At 43.3% G+C, this 18,371-nt stretch overlaps 1 protein-coding gene across 3 annotated transcripts in view; it reads right to left on the bottom strand.

The window, feature by feature from the left end:
* CEP89 (centrosomal protein 89) overlaps nt 1-18,371 on the bottom strand; it is a 71,047-nt gene that overhangs the window by 6,109 nt on the left and 46,567 nt on the right. For 2 of the 3 annotated variants that reach the window (XM_017504252.2, XM_017504255.2), the window contains 4 exons: nt 16,779-16,894; nt 14,099-14,279; nt 5,353-5,520; nt 3,956-4,097 (listed from right to left, as the gene is read on the bottom strand). In XM_017504252.2, the coding sequence (XP_017359741.1) occupies nt 3,956-4,097; nt 5,353-5,520; nt 14,099-14,279; nt 16,779-16,894 (607 nt within the window). The remainder of the gene's footprint in view (nt 1-3,955; nt 4,098-5,352; nt 5,521-14,098; nt 14,280-16,778; nt 16,895-18,371) is intronic. The other variant, XM_017504253.2, reaches the window with a different exon arrangement.

Raw genomic sequence — 18,371 nt, 5'->3', positions numbered from 1 at the left:
AAAAAAAAACAAAAAAAAAAACAAGCCTGTCAATCAGCCAAGAATACTATACCCAGCAAAGTTATCCTTCATAAATGAAGAAAGAATAAAGACTTACAGATAAGCAAACACTGAGGGAATCTGTCACCACTAGAACCATCCTACATGAAATGCTTAAGGGAGTCCTATATCTGAAATTCAAAGAAAGATATCTACTATCATGAAAACACAAATAAGGAAGAGAAAAAACTCAAATGTTACCACTAAAGAATAATGAGATAAATAAGAGGAACAAATGATATACAAAATAACCAGAAAACAATCAACAAAATGATAGGAATAAGTCCTTGCATATCAATAGTAACCTTGAATGTAAATTAATTAAAGTTTCCACTTAAAAGATACAGATTGGCTGAATGGATATTAGAAAAAAAACCATGATGCAACTATGTGCTGCCTACAATAAACACATTTCACTTGTAAAGATCTATACAGACTGAAAGTAAAGGGATGAAAAAAATATTCCTTGAACTGTGATCCGGTGGAAAAAGAAAACAAAATTTTAAAAAAGAGAGAGAAATAGTCCACGTAAATGGAAAACAAAAGCAAGCAGGAGTAGCTATACTTGCATAAAATAAAACAAACTTTAAGTCAAAAATTGTGAAAAGAGACAAAGAAGGTCATATTATAATAACAAAGGGATAAATCCAATAAGAGGACATATATTCTAAACATATGCACCCAGCACCAGAGCATCTGGGTATATAATGCAAATATTATTAGATCTAAAAGAAGAGATAGACTGCAATATAATAATAGTTGGGGACTTCAACACCCTACTCTCAGCAATCAGATCACCAAGACAGAAAACCAACAAAGAAACACTGAATTTAACTGCACTTTAGACAAAATAACCTAACAGACGTTTACAAAACACTTCATCCAATGACTACAGAACATACATTCTTCTAATCAACATACAGAACATTCTTTAGTATACACTGTGTGTTAAGCCACAAAGCAAACTCAACACATTTTAAAATGCTGACATCATATCAGGCACCTCCTCAGACCACAGAGGACTAAAACTAGAAAGCAACTACAAGAGGAACTTTGGAAACGGTACAAACACATGGAAAGTACACAATGTGTTCCTTAACAACGATTGAGTCAATGAAGAAATTAAGAAAGATATCAAAGATTTCTCGAAACAAATGAAAAGCACAACATCATAAACACAAGATACCAAACCCCATAGGTATCCCACAGATACAGCAAAAGCAGTACTAAGAGGGAAGTTTCTAGCAATAAATGCCTGCATCGCCAAAGTGGAAAGATTTCAAATCAACAACCTAATGATGAACTAGGAACTAGAAAAACAACGACAAACCATACCCCAAATTAGTAGAAAGAAAAAATAAAGATCAGGGCAGAACTCAGTGAGGCGGGGTGAAGTGTTCTTATAGTCCCAGTGACGCAGGAGGCTGAGGCAGGAGGACTGCTTGAATCCAGGCGTTCACAGTCAACCTGGGAAACATAGTGAGAAATCACTGCTGACAAACTGGAAAACCTAGAGAAATGAATATATTTCTGGACAACATACAACCTACAGAGGCAGGATAAGTAACGTTATGAGAGCATACTGACTTGTCCCCTTTAGTGAAGCTCCACGGGCTCCTTTGGCATGGGTTCCTTTCACGTGCACCCTTGTATGTCAGCACCTAACTCTTTTGCAAGATAAGTAGTCCCACAGGATCCCAGCCAACTACCAGGAGGTTACATGTTCCTGATACCCAATATGGCCTAGGAAAAAGAACAAAAGTCCCTCATTCATAAGTAGCTTCCCCAGTCTCCAGCCGATCAGCACCAAAAGCCCAAGAAGCTACTATCTTAGCTATTAGGAATTAGCTACTACCAGTTTCTGCCCGGGGAGGGATAAAGACTTCTCCAGGGTCCTGCATGCACAGCTAGGCACAAGCTTTTGCTTACAGTGACCTTTTCTTCATTTTAATAGTAAAAAAACACACCCCTAATGAGACATGTAATGCATGTTACAGCATGTAGATACTGAGTACATGCATCAACCATAGGTCCACCTTTGCCCACTCAACCTACCAGTTCTTTATGAATATGCATGCACGGCTCCTATAAAGGCCATTCCCTTAAGACACTAGGGGCTGTCTCTTCCTCTGACAGAGTGTACTTTTGCTTTGCAATAAACTTCTTTGCCTGCTTTTACTTTGAATTTGCTCTCAAATTCTTTTTTGTGGTGAAGTCAAGAACCTGAACCGGCCCATCAACAACACTACCAAGACTGAATTAGAAAGAAAGAGAAAACCTGAACAGAACAATAACAAATAATGAGATTGAATTATTAATAAAAAGTTTCCCAACAAAGAAAAGTCCAGGACCAGATGGTTTTTCTGCCAAATTCTACCAACCTTACAAAGAAGAACTAATACAAATTCTTCTCAAACTATTCCCAAAAAAATGAAGAGGAAGGAATTCTCTATTTCTGTGAGGTCAGCAATACCCTCATACCAAAACCAGAGAAAGCCACAGTAAAAAAGAATACTAAAGGCCAATATCCCTAATGAACACAGATGCAAAATCCTCAACAAAATGCTAGCAAACCAAATTCCACAGTGTGTCAAAAAAAAAATATGCCATGATCAAGTGGGATCAAGAGATGTAAAGATGGTTCAACACACACAAATCAATAAACACAATAGTCACATCAACAGGACGAAGGATAAAAACCAGATGTGCACCTCAATGGGCACAGAAAAAAAATTTGATAAAAATTCAACATCCCTTCATGATCAAAGACACTTGGTAAACTAGACAAAGAAGAAACATACCTAACATAATAAACGCCATATATGACAAACCCATAGCTAACATCATACCGAGTAGGGAAAAGCTAAAAGCCTTTTCTCTCAGAACTGAAACTAGTTAAGGATGCCTACTTTCACCAGTTTGATAGACCACAAGGTAAGGAGATCTAGACCATCCTGGCTAACACGGTGAAACCCCGTGAAATATAAAAAATTAGCTGGGCATGGTAGCAGGCGCCTGTAGTCCCAGCTACTCAGGAGGCTGAGGCAGGAGAATCGCTTGAACCCAAGAGGCAGAGTTTGTGATGAGCCAAGATTGTGTCACTGTACTCCAGCCTGGGCAACTGAGCCAAACTCCATCTCAAAAAAAAAAAGATTTGTAACATTTTTTGAGAATGGTGTCTCAAAACCAGTTTAATTAGCATTTTTTTTTTTGGGGACAGGGTCTTGCTCTGTCTCCCGGGCTGGAATGCAGTAGTACAGTCATAGCTCACTGCAGCCTTCAACTCCCACAATCAAGTCATCCTCCCAGCTTCCTGAGTAGCTGAGACTACAGGTGCATGCCACCACACTTGGCTAATTTTTTAATTTTTTTGTAGACATGGGGTCTTCCTATGTTGCCCAGGCTGGTCTCGAATTCCTGGGCTCAAATGATCCTCCTGCCTCAGCTTCCTGAGCAGCTGGGACTGCAGGCACACAGCACCATGACAGGGTAATACAGTTGAAAATTTAAAATACAGATGCTTCTCAACTTACAGCAGGGCTACATCCTGATAAACCCATCATAAGTCAAACAAACTGTATATCAAAAATGCATTTAATCCTGACAAAACAGCAGCTGGTTCCCAACTTATGATGATTCAATCTACGTTTTTTTCAACATTTATAATGGTGTGAAAGCAATAGGCATTTAGTATAAATGGTAACCTCATTATAAGTTGTAAGGAGCTCCTCAACCTTCAATAAGGTTAGTCTCCAATAAATACATCATAAAGTCAAAAATTCCCAGGTCAAACCATCCATCATAAGTCAGGGAGTGCTTGCATAAAGCTTTTAATAGAGCATTTTTAAAAATACTCTTAAAATCAAATTTGCATATTAACTTGCAGTTTACTTGATATAACCTTCAGGAAACTTACCAGACACATAAGACTGTCACGTTCCTGGGTTATGGTCTCTGCCAGGCCAACAAGGTTTGCCAGGTACTGATGAGCAGACATTTCGTTCCCCATGGCTTTTTCCACCTCCTTTTTGAGGACCTCAATTTTCTTCTGAGACTTCCTAGAGAGTTACCCCAAATGGTAGAACAAAAAAACCCATTAGTTTACATGGCTAGGGCATGGTGAATATCTCTATTACAAAAACAGCAAGTATGTTAGCATTTAAATGCTATTCTTCAGCAAACTAAATCTTCTATTAAGTTTCAAGGTGAGAAGAGGTAACTGAATTTAATTTGAAACTGAGCATAATTAGTGACCCCAACTCTCAAGTTAATAGAAGGAGTTCCAAATGTCTAACAATGAATAAGCTCATTAAATTATTTATATATATATATATATATATATATACACATACATATACATACACACACACACACACACACACACACACACACACACACACAGTTTGTTTGGTTTTTGAGACATAGTCTTGCTCTGTTGCCCAGGCTGGAGTGCAGTGGCATGATCACAGCTCACTGCAACCTCAACCTCCACCTCCCAGGTTCAAGTGATTCTCATGCCTCAGCCTCCTGAGTAGCTGGGATAACAGGTGCCACCAATAGTCATATGATAACCCTAAGACTTGAAGTTTTCCTAACCACTTCCCAAAAGTCTACTTTGGGATTACTAGATCCAATTACTAGATTACTGGCCAGCTAATTTTCTGTATTTTTTTTTAAGTAGCCATGGTTTCTCTGTTGGCCAGGCTGGTCTTGAACTCCGGACCTCAAGTGATCTGCCCGTCTCAGCTTCAAGTGCTGGGATTACACCCGGACTATAGGCTTAGTACATATTATTCTATTAATTTCCTGGCTCATGTCCTAAAAGGAAATGTTGGTTAACGCTGGTTAACAGAAACATAGTTATTACAGTCTGATATCCAGTCATTTTAATTATCCTTTTCCATTTTATAGCCACTATTAGAAAAAGAAAAGATTAAAAGAAATGAAATGGAATAATCTTCATTTGTCTTTTTTTTTTTTTTGAGACCAGGTCTCACTCTGTTGCCCAGGCTGGAGTGCAGTGGCACAATCTCAGCTCACTCCTTTGCCTCCCAGGCTCAAGCAATTCTCCTCTGCCTCAGCCTCCGAGTAGCTGGGATTACAGGCGCCTGCCACCATCACCTGGCTAGTTTTTGTATTTTTAGTAGAGATGGGATTTCACCATGTTGGCCAGGCTGGTCCTGACCTCAAATGATCCACCCGCCTTGGCCTCCCAAAGTGCTGGGATTACAGGCACGAGCCACTGCACCCAGCCCATTTGTCTTTTTTAACTACTGAAAATAAAAACCAACTTAAAGGAAAAAAGATATGAACCTATTTATTTTCTGTGCTTTTTCAAGTTCGGCTTCCAGCGCTTTCTTCTGCTCTGTCAGACTGTTCCTCTCTAACAGCAGGCTCTTCTTCTGTGCCTGCAGGACTGTCAGCTTTTCCATCAGCTCTTCCATCTCAGCCCTTTCTTTCTCTTCTTCCTTCTGTAACTGGCTGAAGGACAAAAACATTACAGGCTCGCATCCTGCACAATGAAGCTAAAATGGGGCAGTCGCACGGTGAGGCAGATGAGTGCTAACAGCCCAGCTCTCCAGCCCCTGGGTGGGTCACTTGGAAGGCCTCTGTGGAAACATCTCCCCATCCTGGGCCCTAGAGGACCTGGGACCAAGTTGCTAGACAATGGGAGAGAAGGCGTGGCTGGGCACACACCGTGTGTGTGTGTGTGTGTGTGTCTGTGTGTGTGTGTGTGTGTGTGTGTGTGAAACAGGGTCTCACTCTGTTGCCTAGGCTGGAGTGCAGTGGTACAATCATTGTTCACTGCAACTTCGAACTTCTGGACTCAAGCTATCCTCCTACCTCAGCCTCCCAGCAGGGACCACAGGCACACACCATGCCTGGCTAATTTTTGTTTTCTGTAAAGACAAGGTCTCACTATGTTGCCCAGGCTGGTGTCAAACCCTTGGGCCCAAGTGATCCTCCTGCCTTAGCTTTCCTAAGAGCTGGGATTACAGGCATGAGCCACCACACCCAGCCACACACTTCTTTGATGGTGATGATCTAACCTCTTTTTCTGCCCACAGTTTTGGCGTGTGTGTGTGTGTGTGTGTGTGTGTGTGTGTGTGTGTGTGTTTATACCCTATTCCTTGCAAAAAAAATATAAGACCGTTCTACTTTTTACATGGTTATAAATGCTAGATTAAAAAAAGCCCTACTAATAATAAAAAAAAAAACCCTACTGCTAAAACAATTTTTTCCTAATAATGTAATTATAAATACATGTTTTTAAGACAAAAGAAAAAACACAGGGGCACTTGTTTTGGTGAACATCAGTTTGGATGTTACTGAATTTGCACAGAGAGCAACTAGGGACAGCGGCTGCATCCTTTACCAGCACAGCAGGAATCCACAACAATCTATGATTTTAAGGTTTGTCAACCGTAAAACACACAAAATCCAGGATTGGTTTCTTTCATTGTAAACTTATTTAACTATTATTTTATTGGATAAACTGTTGAGCTGGATTAACGATAAAAGGTTAAAGAAGAATGTTGAAAATACAAAGACTTCTGCCTGCAGCCGAGATAGAGTTACAGAGACCAGATTCACCCTTCAGCTAGAAAACCAGGCAAAACAGAAGAAACAACAGTTTTCAGACTTTGAACAACAGGTGAGGCAGGACCGTGATCCGGAAGGGAAGGGAAAACAAGGTGAGTGCTACCACTGCCCCCCCCCACCTTCTTGTCTGGCAGACACCTGCTGAGCGCAGGAGCCTGAGATCCAAGAGCAGGCAGGTCAAGGCAGCTGGAATTTCCAGGGCAGGGCCGAGGGCGTTTCACAGAGGGAGAAAGGGCTCTGGAGATCTTGAGGGGTCTTTGGCTGGGTACTGCTCTGTCTGTGTGTGTGAGGAGAAACTGCCTAAGGCCGAGGAAAGAAACAGTACAAAGAGTAGACAGAACAATTTCTGACATTTACAAAGAACCGGAAATAGTTCACGCAGCCACCAGTCAGAATGGAAAGGACTTCTAATAAAAGAGAAGTGTTACTGTCTTAGCAGTGGGGCTAACTTAGCCCTCGGCTAGAGGATGCTTTGGGTCCACCCTAACAAACGTCAGCTTTGGAAGAATCCAGCTAGGCCAGGTGCAGTGGCTCAAACTGTAATCCCAGTACTTTGGGAGGCTGAGGTGGGAAGACTGCTTTAGCCCAGGACTTTAAGACCAGCCTGGGCAACATAAGAAGACCCTGTTTTTACAAAAATAAATAAATTAAATAAACAATCCAACAATCCTCTAGTGGCTTAAGTGTGCACCAGAATGAAATCTAACACTGTTTAAAGCAATGCAATAAGCCTAGCATCCGGCAACATAAAATCTATAACATCCAGCACCCAATCAAGCATGAGAATAAGCAATAAAATATGATCCATGATCAGGAGGGGGAAAAAAACATCAACAGAACAGATCCAGAAGTGAGAAAGATGATGGCATTGGAAAAAAAAAAAGGGAGGTTTAGAAAAACATGCTCCTACATTTGAGAAAGCAGAGAAAAACAGCATGCTGGAGACAGACAATACAAAAAAGACTCAAATGGATCTTACAGAGGTGGGAAAATCATTACGTGGAGCGAACAATATATTGGATGGGACTGACAGCAGATGAGATTGTAGAAGTAAGGATTTGTGAAGTTGAAGGCACAGTAATAGACACGGTCTGACTGAAGCCCAGAGAGAAACAAGCGTGGGAAAAAAGTGAACACAGCGATCAAAAGGACAACATCACGTGGTCCCGGAGAGGCGAGAGGGAAAAACAGAAGAGAACGTTCAGGAAATAAGAGCCGAAAGAGTTCCACACTTGATGAAAAATACACACTGATAGCCCCAAGAAGCTTCATGAACTTCATGGAGTGAAGAAACCACGCCAGCCGGGCGCAGGGTCCCCCACTGTAATCCCGGCACTTTGGGAGGCCACGGGAGGAGGCTCATTCAAGGCCAGGAGTTTGAGAACAGCCTGGACAACATAATGAGACTCTGTCTCAACAAAAAAGACTAAAAATTAGCCAGGAGCAGTGGTACAAGCCTGTAGTCCCAGCTACTCGGGAGGTTGAGGCAGGAGGATCACTTGGGTCCGGGGGGTTGTCCTTTTACTTTTAACTCTTCTCCATCTTTATGCTTGTGACATATATCTTAAAGACAACGCAGCTGCGTTTTAGTTTAGCCAGTCTGACATTCTTTGTCTTTTAATTGGAGTATTTTGTCCATTTAGTGTATCTACTATTGATACGTTTGGCTTTAAACCGAACATTTTACTTCATGTTTTCTATCCTCCCACCTGCCTACCTTTCATTTTTCTGCTCTTATGTGGATTATTTTTTAAGCATTCTCTTTTTCCCCTTACTAGTTTAAAAGTTATATACATTGTTTCCAGAAATTTCATCATACATTTTTTTTTTTTTGAGACGGAGTTTCACTCTTGTTACCCAGGCTGGAGTGCAATGGCGCGATCTCGGCTCACCGCAACCTCCGCCTCCCGGGTTCAGGCAATTCTCCTGCCTCAGCCTCCTGAGTAGCTGGGATTACAGGCACGCGCCACCATGCCCAGCTAATTTTTTGTATTTTTAGTAGAGACGGGGTTTCACCATGTTGACCAGGATGGTCTCGATCTCTTGACCTCGTGATCTACCCGCCTCGGCCTCCCAAAGAGCTGGGATTACAGGCGTGAGCCACCGCGCCCAGCACATATTTTCAAATTACAAAATTAGTCAACACTTTTATCCTCGAATGATATAAAGACTTTAGAACACAAACTCCATGGACCTTGTGCCCGATTATATGCCATTATTGTCATGCCTTTTAATTTTATGTATTCTTAAATCCCCAAACATATTATCATTTTATAGACTCATGTGCATTACATTTATCTGTATATTAACCACTATTATTTACTTTCATTTTACTTCCTTCTTGCTTCTCAGGCATCCTGCCTTGAATTAGCCATTCCCTCCTTTGGGGGCCTTCCTTGAACATCACATCTGAAACAGTTCTCCTGGTTACAAGCCTCTCTCCATCTTATTGTCCTCATTTATATATATATGTATATATTCACACACACATACAAATATATATAAATACTAATATTTATATATAAATATGTACATATTTTATATATATATGTGTGTGTGTGCGTGTGTGTGTGTGTATATAAACAGAACATCTTTTAAGAGTAAGAATTCTTAATTTTGGCTATCGTGTGTTTCAGTTCTAAAAATTCTATTTGTTTCTTTTGCAAATCCACTATGTTATGTTTTGTACTTCCCTGTAGAAATTTTGAACTCCTGGGCCCAAGAGATCCTCCCGCCCTGGCCTCCCAAAGTGCCGGGATCGCAGGCTTAAGCCACTGCACCCCACCCCACCCCAGGACTTTCTTTTTTTCTTTGAGATGAATTCTCATTCTGTCACCAGATTGGAGTGGAGCGACATGATCTCGGCTCACTGTGCAACCTCCACCTCCTGGGTTCAAGCGATTCTCCTGCCCCAGTCTCCCGAGTAGCTGGTACTACATGTGTGTGCCACCATGCCCAGCTAATTTTTGTATTTTTAATAGAGTCGGGGGTTTCACCATGTTGGCCAGGATGGTCTCGATCTCTTGACCTCATGATTCACCCACCTTGGCCTCCCAAAGTGCTGGGATTACAGGTGTGAGCCATGTAGGACTTTCTTAAAACCCTCCCAAACAAAATGCTTTTATTACCTGTGGCCTAAAGAACAAAGACCAGGGGCCAAGAATGGTGTGCATGCCTATAATCTTAGCACTTTGGGAGGCCAAGGGAGGAGGGTCACTTGAGGCCAGGAGTCCAAGACCAACCTGGGCAACACAGCAAGATCCCATCTCAACAAAAATATTTCAAAGTTAGTCCCACATGGTGGCACATGACTACAGTCCCAGCCACTTGGGAGACCAAGGGAGCAGAATCGCTTGAGCCTGGAGTTCAAGGCTGCAAGTGAGCCACGATGGAGCCACTTCACTCCAGCCTGGAAGACAGGATGAGATCTTAGCTTAAACTAAACTAAACTAAGAGAATAAAGACTACATACTTTAACATTCTGAACGCAGTCTACAAATGCTTTCCCTCCAAACATGTCTGTGGTTTCTCAAATTTTTTTTTTTTTTTGAGACGGAGTCTCACTCTGTCACCCAGGCTTGAGTGTAATGGTACAATCTCAGTTCACCGCAACCTCCCCCTCCCAGGTTCAAGCCACTCTCCTGCCTCAGTCTCCTGAGCAGCTGCGACTACAGGCACTCGCCACCACGCTCAGCTAATTTTTGTATTTTTAATAGAGTCGGGGTTTCACCATGTTGGCCAGGCTGGTCTTGAACTTTTGGCCTCAAGCATTCTGCCCACCTCAGCCTCCCAAAGCGCCGGGATTACAGGGGTGAGCCACCGTGCCTGGCCTATCTCATCACTTTCGGTTGACGGATATTTCTTTAGGATATGTGTGCGTGTGGGGGTCTTTTTTTCATTCACTGCAGTGGGTACCCCTGCAGTGAACCCACCAAGGTCTTTAGGGGTCTGCAAATGCCCTTCAACTATTAGCTTCTTCCTTTATACTGTCTCTCATATCCTTCTGAGGTTCCTGATGACCTAAGGCTAGACCTCCTGGATGGGTCCTCCACTTCTAGTACCTTTTCTCTCCATTTCCCAATTGTTTGTTTCCTTAGTTCTAAGCGATTCTTCAAATAGATTTCAGCCCTTGTGGTATTTTTAAAATTCTGGCAATCGTGTTTAATCTTGCTCTTACTTAGTGACTGTACTTTCTTTTCTCATGGCATTTTGTTTTTTTTAAGGCATTATTTCCGTTTCCCCTGAGCTGCTCTGCTTATCTGGGTCTCTCTCTCGCCTTGCCATTTCCTTCATCACGCCTAATGATCCTTGTTGCTTGTTCACATCTAGTCATCCGTTCTGATTTTTGGAAGAGGAACTGGTTCTTGGTGTGTACTGTGTCAACTGAGGGATTTTCTGCCCTGGTGGTTCCCTGTGCAGGCATCTCCCTGGCTGCCAAGGAGGCCTCTGTGTACAAGATAAGGTGCGTGCAATGGCTGGCTTCACTTTAGGATACAGCTCTCCCAAAAGCCAGGATACAGATTTTCCTTTGTAGATATTACCTGTCCCCCTAAATCTTTAGCTCTCCCCAAAGGAGTCTGCTACATTTCCTTAGAGAAGTGGGTTGATGATAGCTTGTTTTTCTCCCACCTTCATCTTGAGTAGGCCCAACTTTTCCAGAAAATAGTAAAAGCAAAGAGAGCCATCTCTGCTTCCAGGTGTGACCGCCAGTCTGCCCCAAAGCCAACTGACAGCTCACCAGGAACATGAGCTTGTACCATTTCCCATGTCACTGCTCCTGCCATGCAGGGCTGCCAATGAGCAGAGGAAGCAAGACAAAATGCCCATTATCTGCCTGGCTTTCAAGCAGGGTACGTGAAAGAACACACCCGCACCACGCCTCGATGCTCCCCCGCCCCCACAGGTTCAATTGAGCCCTTTTATCCTCATACAAAAGTCTTGTCCTCACGACCTCACTTTTGCCTGAGGCACAACCCTTTCCCAAACTGCTCCCAGATACTCCCCAGTGTGAGCGCTGGTTCAGCAGCTGCTTTGCTGACTCATCAGTACATATTCTGCATGCGGCCTGTCTCTATTATGACACCAGCAGGGGAAGGGGCTTCCTAATGGAGGCTGTCAGAGGGCCCTTCTGCCTTCTTGAGTCTCACTCCAACGTGTCCTCAGTTTCCTTCACATCTGTAGTAGCCAAAGCAAAAACACTGAGTTTCCTCTTCCTCATTTTGTCTATTTTTCCACTAGGTTTTCGTGGAATCCACAGTCCAGCTCTGATGAATTCCTGTCCCTCTTCCATGTTATAAATTCTCTCTCCAAACACCACCCCTTCTGTGGGAGAGCCCATTAGTGTCACACCCCCGGCTCCATCCTCCTTATTCCTCTACCCTGGACACACCTATCAGCTCTGAGCCCAAAGCCACTCAGCCAAAGCTGCCATCAAGGCTTTCCTCCCAAGTCAGTGCATTCTGAGCCACTGAAGTCTTTCTTTAATTTCCACTGAAAAAAGATTTGGTGGCATCTTTGTTATTTTAAAATGGTCATTTCTCCCCCTAGCCTTCACCATTAATGACTTCCTTTTAAACTTTTCATATCTTCTTTACTTACATCTAGGGGGCTATCAGAACACAATGGTGTGTCACTTAGCAACGGGGATATGTTCTGAGAAACATCATTAGGTGATGTTATCATTGTGTGAGCACCACAGAGTGTACTCACACAAAGCCACACGGCACAGCCTACCACACACATAGGCTAGATGGTGGAGCTGTTTGCTCATAGGCTACAAACCTGCACAGCATGTTACTGTACTGAACGCTGAAGGCAAGTATAAATCAATGGTATTTGTGTATCTAAACATATCTAAACAGAAAAAGTACAGTCAGAATTCAATAGAAAGGATAAAAATGGAGCCGGGCATGGTGGCTCACACCTGTAATACCAGAACTTTGGGAGGCCAAGGTGGGTAGATCAGTTGAGGTCAGGAGTTCAGGACCAGCCTGGCCAACATGGCAAAACCCCATCTCTACTAAAAACACAAAAATTGGCTAGGCATGGTGGTGGACTCCTATAATCCCAGCTACTCAGGTGGCTGAGGCACAAGAATTGCTTGAACCCAGAAAGCAGAGGTTGTAGTGAGCTGAGATCGTGCCACTGCTCTACTCCAGCCCCTGGGTGACAGGGTGACACAGCGAGACTCTGCCCCCCGCCCCCCAAAAAAAGATAAAAATGGTTCACCTGTACAGGGCGCTTACCATGAATGGAGCTTGCAGGACTGGAAGGAAGTTGCTCTGGCTGAGTGAGTGAGCGATGAGTGAATGTGAAGGCCTCGGACATCTCTGTACACTCCCGTGGACTAAATACTGTACACTTAGGCTACAATTAACTAGTTATTTTTAAAAGTTTTCTTCCTTCAATACTACATTAATTTTAGTTTACCATAACTTTTTACTTTATAAACTTTTTAATTTTTTAACTTTTTGACTTTTTTATAACACTTAGCTTAAAACACACGTTGTACAGCTGTACAAAAATATTTTCTATTTTTATATTGTTATTCTCAAGCTTTTTGCTATTAAAAAAATTTTTTAAACTTTCTAAACTTTTTTGTTTCTTTTTTTAATGAAGAACAAATGCACATAGGAGCCTAGACCTTCAGAGGGACAGGATCATCAGTGTCACTGTCCTCCACCTTCATGTCTCAACCCACTGGAAAGTCTTCAGGGGCAGCAACACGCACAGAGCTTTCATCTCCTGTGGTAACAATGGCTGCTTCTGGACACCTCCTGAGGGACCCGCCTGAGCCTGTTTTACAGTTAACTTTATTCTAAGTAGTACACTCTAAAATAATTTTTAAAAGTAGGGTAAATACGGCCGGGCGTGGTGGCTCACACCTGTAACCCCAGCACTTTGGGAGGCCAAGGCAGGTGAATCATGAGATCAGGAGTTCGATACCAACATGACCAACATGGTGAAACCCTGTCTCTACTAAAAATACCAAAAAAAAGGTAGCTGGGCATGGTGGCACATGCCTGTAATCCCAGCTACTTGGGAGGCTGAGACAGGAGAATTGCTTGAACCCAGGAGGCAGAGGCTGTCATAAGCTGAGATCACACCACTGCACTCCATCCTGGTGACAGAGTGAGATTCCGTCTCAAAAAAAAAAAAGTCCCATTCTCACTTTCAGACGCCTGTGCCGCTATGCTGTGCATGACCATAGGTGAAGAAACCCAGAAAGGACTCAGCAACCTCTCTCCATTCTGCCTCTAACCACAGGCAGAACGCCTCAGAAAGTCACTAAATCAGCTGGGCACAGTGGCTCATGCCTGTAATCCCAACACTTTGAGAGGCTGAGGTGGGCAGATCACTTGAGTCCAGGAGTTTGTGACCAGCCTGGACAACACAGCAAGACCCTGTCTCAATAAAAAAAAAAACCAATAAAAAAGACAAAACATTAAATCCTTACCTTTTTAATTCATTTACAATTGATTTATGAACTTCCACTGCGATTTTGCCATCCGAGTGTGTTTTGAGTTCTCGGCATTTGGCGCGTAAAATCTCCAACTGTTCCCTGTTCTCTGCCAGCTCCTTTTCCTGGTCCTGGGTTTTCCTCTCCAGGAGCATTACCTGTTTAGTCACCTTAGCAACTGAAAAACAAAAGAGCAGGATACAAACTTGGCACAGAAGGCTTTACAAAACACAACTACTGGCTGTTAGGAAATACTAATGAGAGTCAGCTGATAAAAATGACCTGTTCAAGATCTTCTGGAGTGTTATAAATGAAAACCAAAGGCCTTCTCTTTAGAAATTACTGTCCCTACTGAGCATGGTGACTCACACCTGTAACCCCAGCCCGTTGGGAGGCTGAGGGGGTCGGCAGTCCACAACCAGCCTGGGTAACATAGTGAGACCTCTCATCTCTACATAAAAATTTAAAACTTAGCAGGGCATGATGGCATGTGCCTGTGGTCCCAGATACCTGGGACGCTGAGGCAGAAGGACTGCTTGAGCCCAGGAGATCAAGACTGCACTGAGCCACATCTGTGCCGACTGCACTCCAGCCTGGATGACACAGCGAGACCTCGTCCCCCAAAACAAAAAACCCCGAAGAAATTACTATCTCTACATTAAGCACTCACTAAATATGATTTTAAAAATAAGATCCACTATAATAATTAACAAAACACGATTCCAGTCTTCAAGGAACTGCCCTTCCTGAGACTGCAGCCTTAAATCACACACAGGTGTGCAAGCATATGTCATAACATAGTCCTGAAAGCTGCAAGATTTTCAAGATCTTTAAGGACATCAAACATGGCCAAACTAAAAACCGGATTTATTTTCCTTCCCTTTCCTCATTGAATTTTTAATTTTATGTCCTGTATCTAAAGTAGTCATAAATATTTTCATCCTATGTTACACGGTTGTATGTAGTAAGACATTTCTTGGGCGTCTGTGGACACTAGCACTTAGAGGTATTATAGCATAAAACTGTACATCTCTCTACTCTATGAAAATATCTAATTGGTATCTGGGTGCAGTGGCTCACGCCTGTAATCCTAGCACTCTGGGAGGCTGAGATGGGTGGATCACTTGAGGTCAGGAGTTCGAGACCAGCCTGGCCAACATGGTGAAACACCCTTTACTAAAAATATAAAAATAGCTGGGCATGATGGTGCGTGCCTGTAATCCCAGCTACTCAGGAGGCTGAGGCAGGAGAATCGCTGGAATCCGGGAGCCGAGACCGCGCCACTGCACTCCTGTCTGGGCGACAGAGTGAGACTCTGTCTCAAATAAAGAAGAAAATATCTAATTGGTAATTGGTCAAAGAGGATATCTAAATGGCTGTTTCTGGGCAATGGGAAAATAGCATAGGCAACTCACTGAATCATACAGGTCAAAAGGTTTCCCTGCCCCGTGTGACCAGAAATCCTCCTATCTGTTCAGATCTGGTAGTTAAAGAAAATGAAGCTCAGTAAATAGGAAATTGTCATCCCCAACCCCGAAAACAAAGATAGGAGGGCCCACAACTCTGTTTCCCCTCTCCCACTCGACAATGTGAGAGTAAAGGCAAATACTCCTGGGCCACGCAGCTCTCAGGGGAAGTCAGGTGCAGGAAATTCCTGTGTACCTCTCCGAGACGCTGTCATCTTTAAACATGACCTGGTTCTAAGAAACACAGGAAGTGCTAGTCCAGCAACTGCAGCCATAGCAGGGCCTTGTCATGGACCTGCCATGGCATGGAAGGGGCTGCCATTCCATAAGCAGCTGGAGAGGGGAAACTCTCCACCTGCTTATCCGAGTGCCATGGTCTTGTGCAAGACGGCTGGTGTTTCAGCTTCCTAGCCTGTGCCATTCTTCACTAGGAAAGGGAAAAACTAAAGCAAGGGAAAAAAACACCACTGCATTTTGTACTATAAACTGTGGTTTTAGGCTGGGTGTGGTGGTTCACGCCTGTAATCCCAGCACTTTGGGAGGCAAAGGCAGACGGATCATTTAAGGTCAGGAGTTCGAGACCAGCCTGGCTAACATGGTGAAACCCCGCTTCAAATAAAATAAATTGTGGTTTTAAAGCAGAAGTAATGACTCTTAGCCTGGCCTCCTTACAGCTGTGCACTGTCACAGACTGTGAGGCTCCTAGGGGTTGGGGGAGTGTGTGTGAAGAGACGGGAAGAGGGACACTCTCGGAAGGTGTCTGACGGTGATCAAACCTGCAGAGGTTTCGCCTCCCATGCCCGCAAGCTCTGAAGGAAGGAAAGACACAGGGGAACTGTTTAGAAAGTGAATGGTTCTGCTGACTTACTCATCCAACAAATATCTGGGAAGAGACCCTGTATTATTTCAGATGTTTACCTCTCGTGGTCTTTCCCATTTCTAAGGTACTATTTTACCCTAAAACCAGCTCTGCTGAGTCTAGCACTGTCACCTACAAGTGATTTACAAACCCATAGGATGATTAGAGACAGTGGAGTTTAAGAAAGCAATCTATGCATTGAGGGTAATGACTTGGAAAGGTTTTAACAGTCGCATTTCAGTCAAGAATGTAAAACATGATGGGGACCCCAGCAGGAGGGAGGTAGAAGGGTAAAATGGCAATACTGTAGTGGCATCAGTGTGTGGCCAGTGCTCAGCTGGAAAGACCTCACCTTCTTGGAGGCGCTCCTGGTGGCTGTCCTTGGCCTTCCTTTGCTGAATCTCCAGCTGCTCCAGCAACAACTTGTTTTCCTCTAAAACCAGTTTTGCTTGAGTCTGAAGCTGCCGCCTGCAATTGATTTACAAGATGGAATACTGTGATTCAGGTGCTGAATGGCTACAGAGACACTCTGGAATCTAAAGGGAGGCAATGGGTACATTATAGGTCATGAATATCAAGCCACGTCTTCATGTTAAACATATTAACACAGCAACAAATCCTGCCATTTGCAGTAAGCTGGAGAAAGACAGCCATGAGGTCTGAATTACAGACTGCTTCAGAAACACTCTTAGATGTCAAATTTCAAACATGCACAAAAGTAAACAGAATAGAGTAGGAGACTCCCATGTGCAAATGGCTGATGAGGTTTCATCTGTATACACCTCTAATCCTGCCACCCACTACATTATTATGAAGCCCATACGGCCTATGTTTAAAGCAGTTAGAAAGTTTCCATTTTAATAGTAAAATACTCCTCCATAATCAGTAGCATATTTGCAAAAAAAAAATTACTGTTAGCAGGCTTTGATATGGTTTCTTAGAACTGTACGAATCTGCCCCAGTCTTCCTCTTAGCATGAGCAAACCCTCTCCTTCCAGTGCAATGTAAATCCCAGCCCAGCTCAGCCCTCCAGATCACAAAATCTGATTAGAACGAGCTGCGGGGACCTTAGAAATCACCTAGTTAAATGTTGACCACCCAAAGTACACTGGATGGTAAGTTTACTTAGTAAACAATAAACAAGCTTGATTTGTACTTAAAATCCTAAAGGTGAGGTTGGAGGAAGGAAAGAGATAAGATGAAAGGAGTCGGGCTGTAACAGTGGTGTGGCCCCAACCGTGGCTGTGCACTAGCTCCTGGGCACTGTGGGGGTGCCTCTTGCCTGCTACCGGCACCCATGGAGTGGGTGGCCATGCTGTTGGGAAGGGCCTCATCCCAAACTGGTCTGTGCCAGCCTCCTCACTCCCACCACACACTGGGCAGCTCCACGATGGTCTGTTTTGTTTCAGACTTACTTATTTATATTTTGAGATAGGGTCTCACTCTGTTGCCCAGGCCAGACTGCAGTGGTGAGACCTTGGGCCACTGCAACCTCTGCCTCAGCTTCCTGAGTATCTGGGATTATGGGCATGTACCACCACACCAAGCTCATTTTTGTATTAATTTTTTTTTGGTAGAGACAGGGTTTCACCATGTTGGCCAGCCTAGTCTCAAACTCCTGACCTCAGGTGATCCTCCTACCTTGGCCTCCCAAAGTGTTAGAATTGTAGGTGTGAGCCACCATGCCTGGCTGCATTTTGGACTAATTTATAAGACTTCTTTATTTGTTGATTCATTCATTTGTTCATTTATTTCTTCCTCCCTTCCTTCATTCATTTTATTTTTTATTTTTTAGAATCAGGGTCTTGCTCTGTCACCCAGGTCGTGCTCGTTCATCCAAGCACCATCATAGCTCACTGCAGCCTTGAATTCCTGGGCTTGATCAATCCTGCCTCAGCCTTCTGAATAGCTAGGTGCATGCCATCAAGCTCAGCTAATTTTTACT

This window comes from Cebus imitator, unplaced genomic scaffold, assembly GCF_001604975.1.
Source record: "Cebus imitator isolate Cc_AM_T3 unplaced genomic scaffold, Cebus_imitator-1.0 Scaffold318, whole genome shotgun sequence".
Taxonomy (NCBI): Eukaryota; Metazoa; Chordata; class Mammalia; order Primates; family Cebidae; genus Cebus; species Cebus imitator.
Note: the sequence above shows the minus strand (reverse complement) of the source record. Positions and strands in the feature narration are given on the sequence as shown.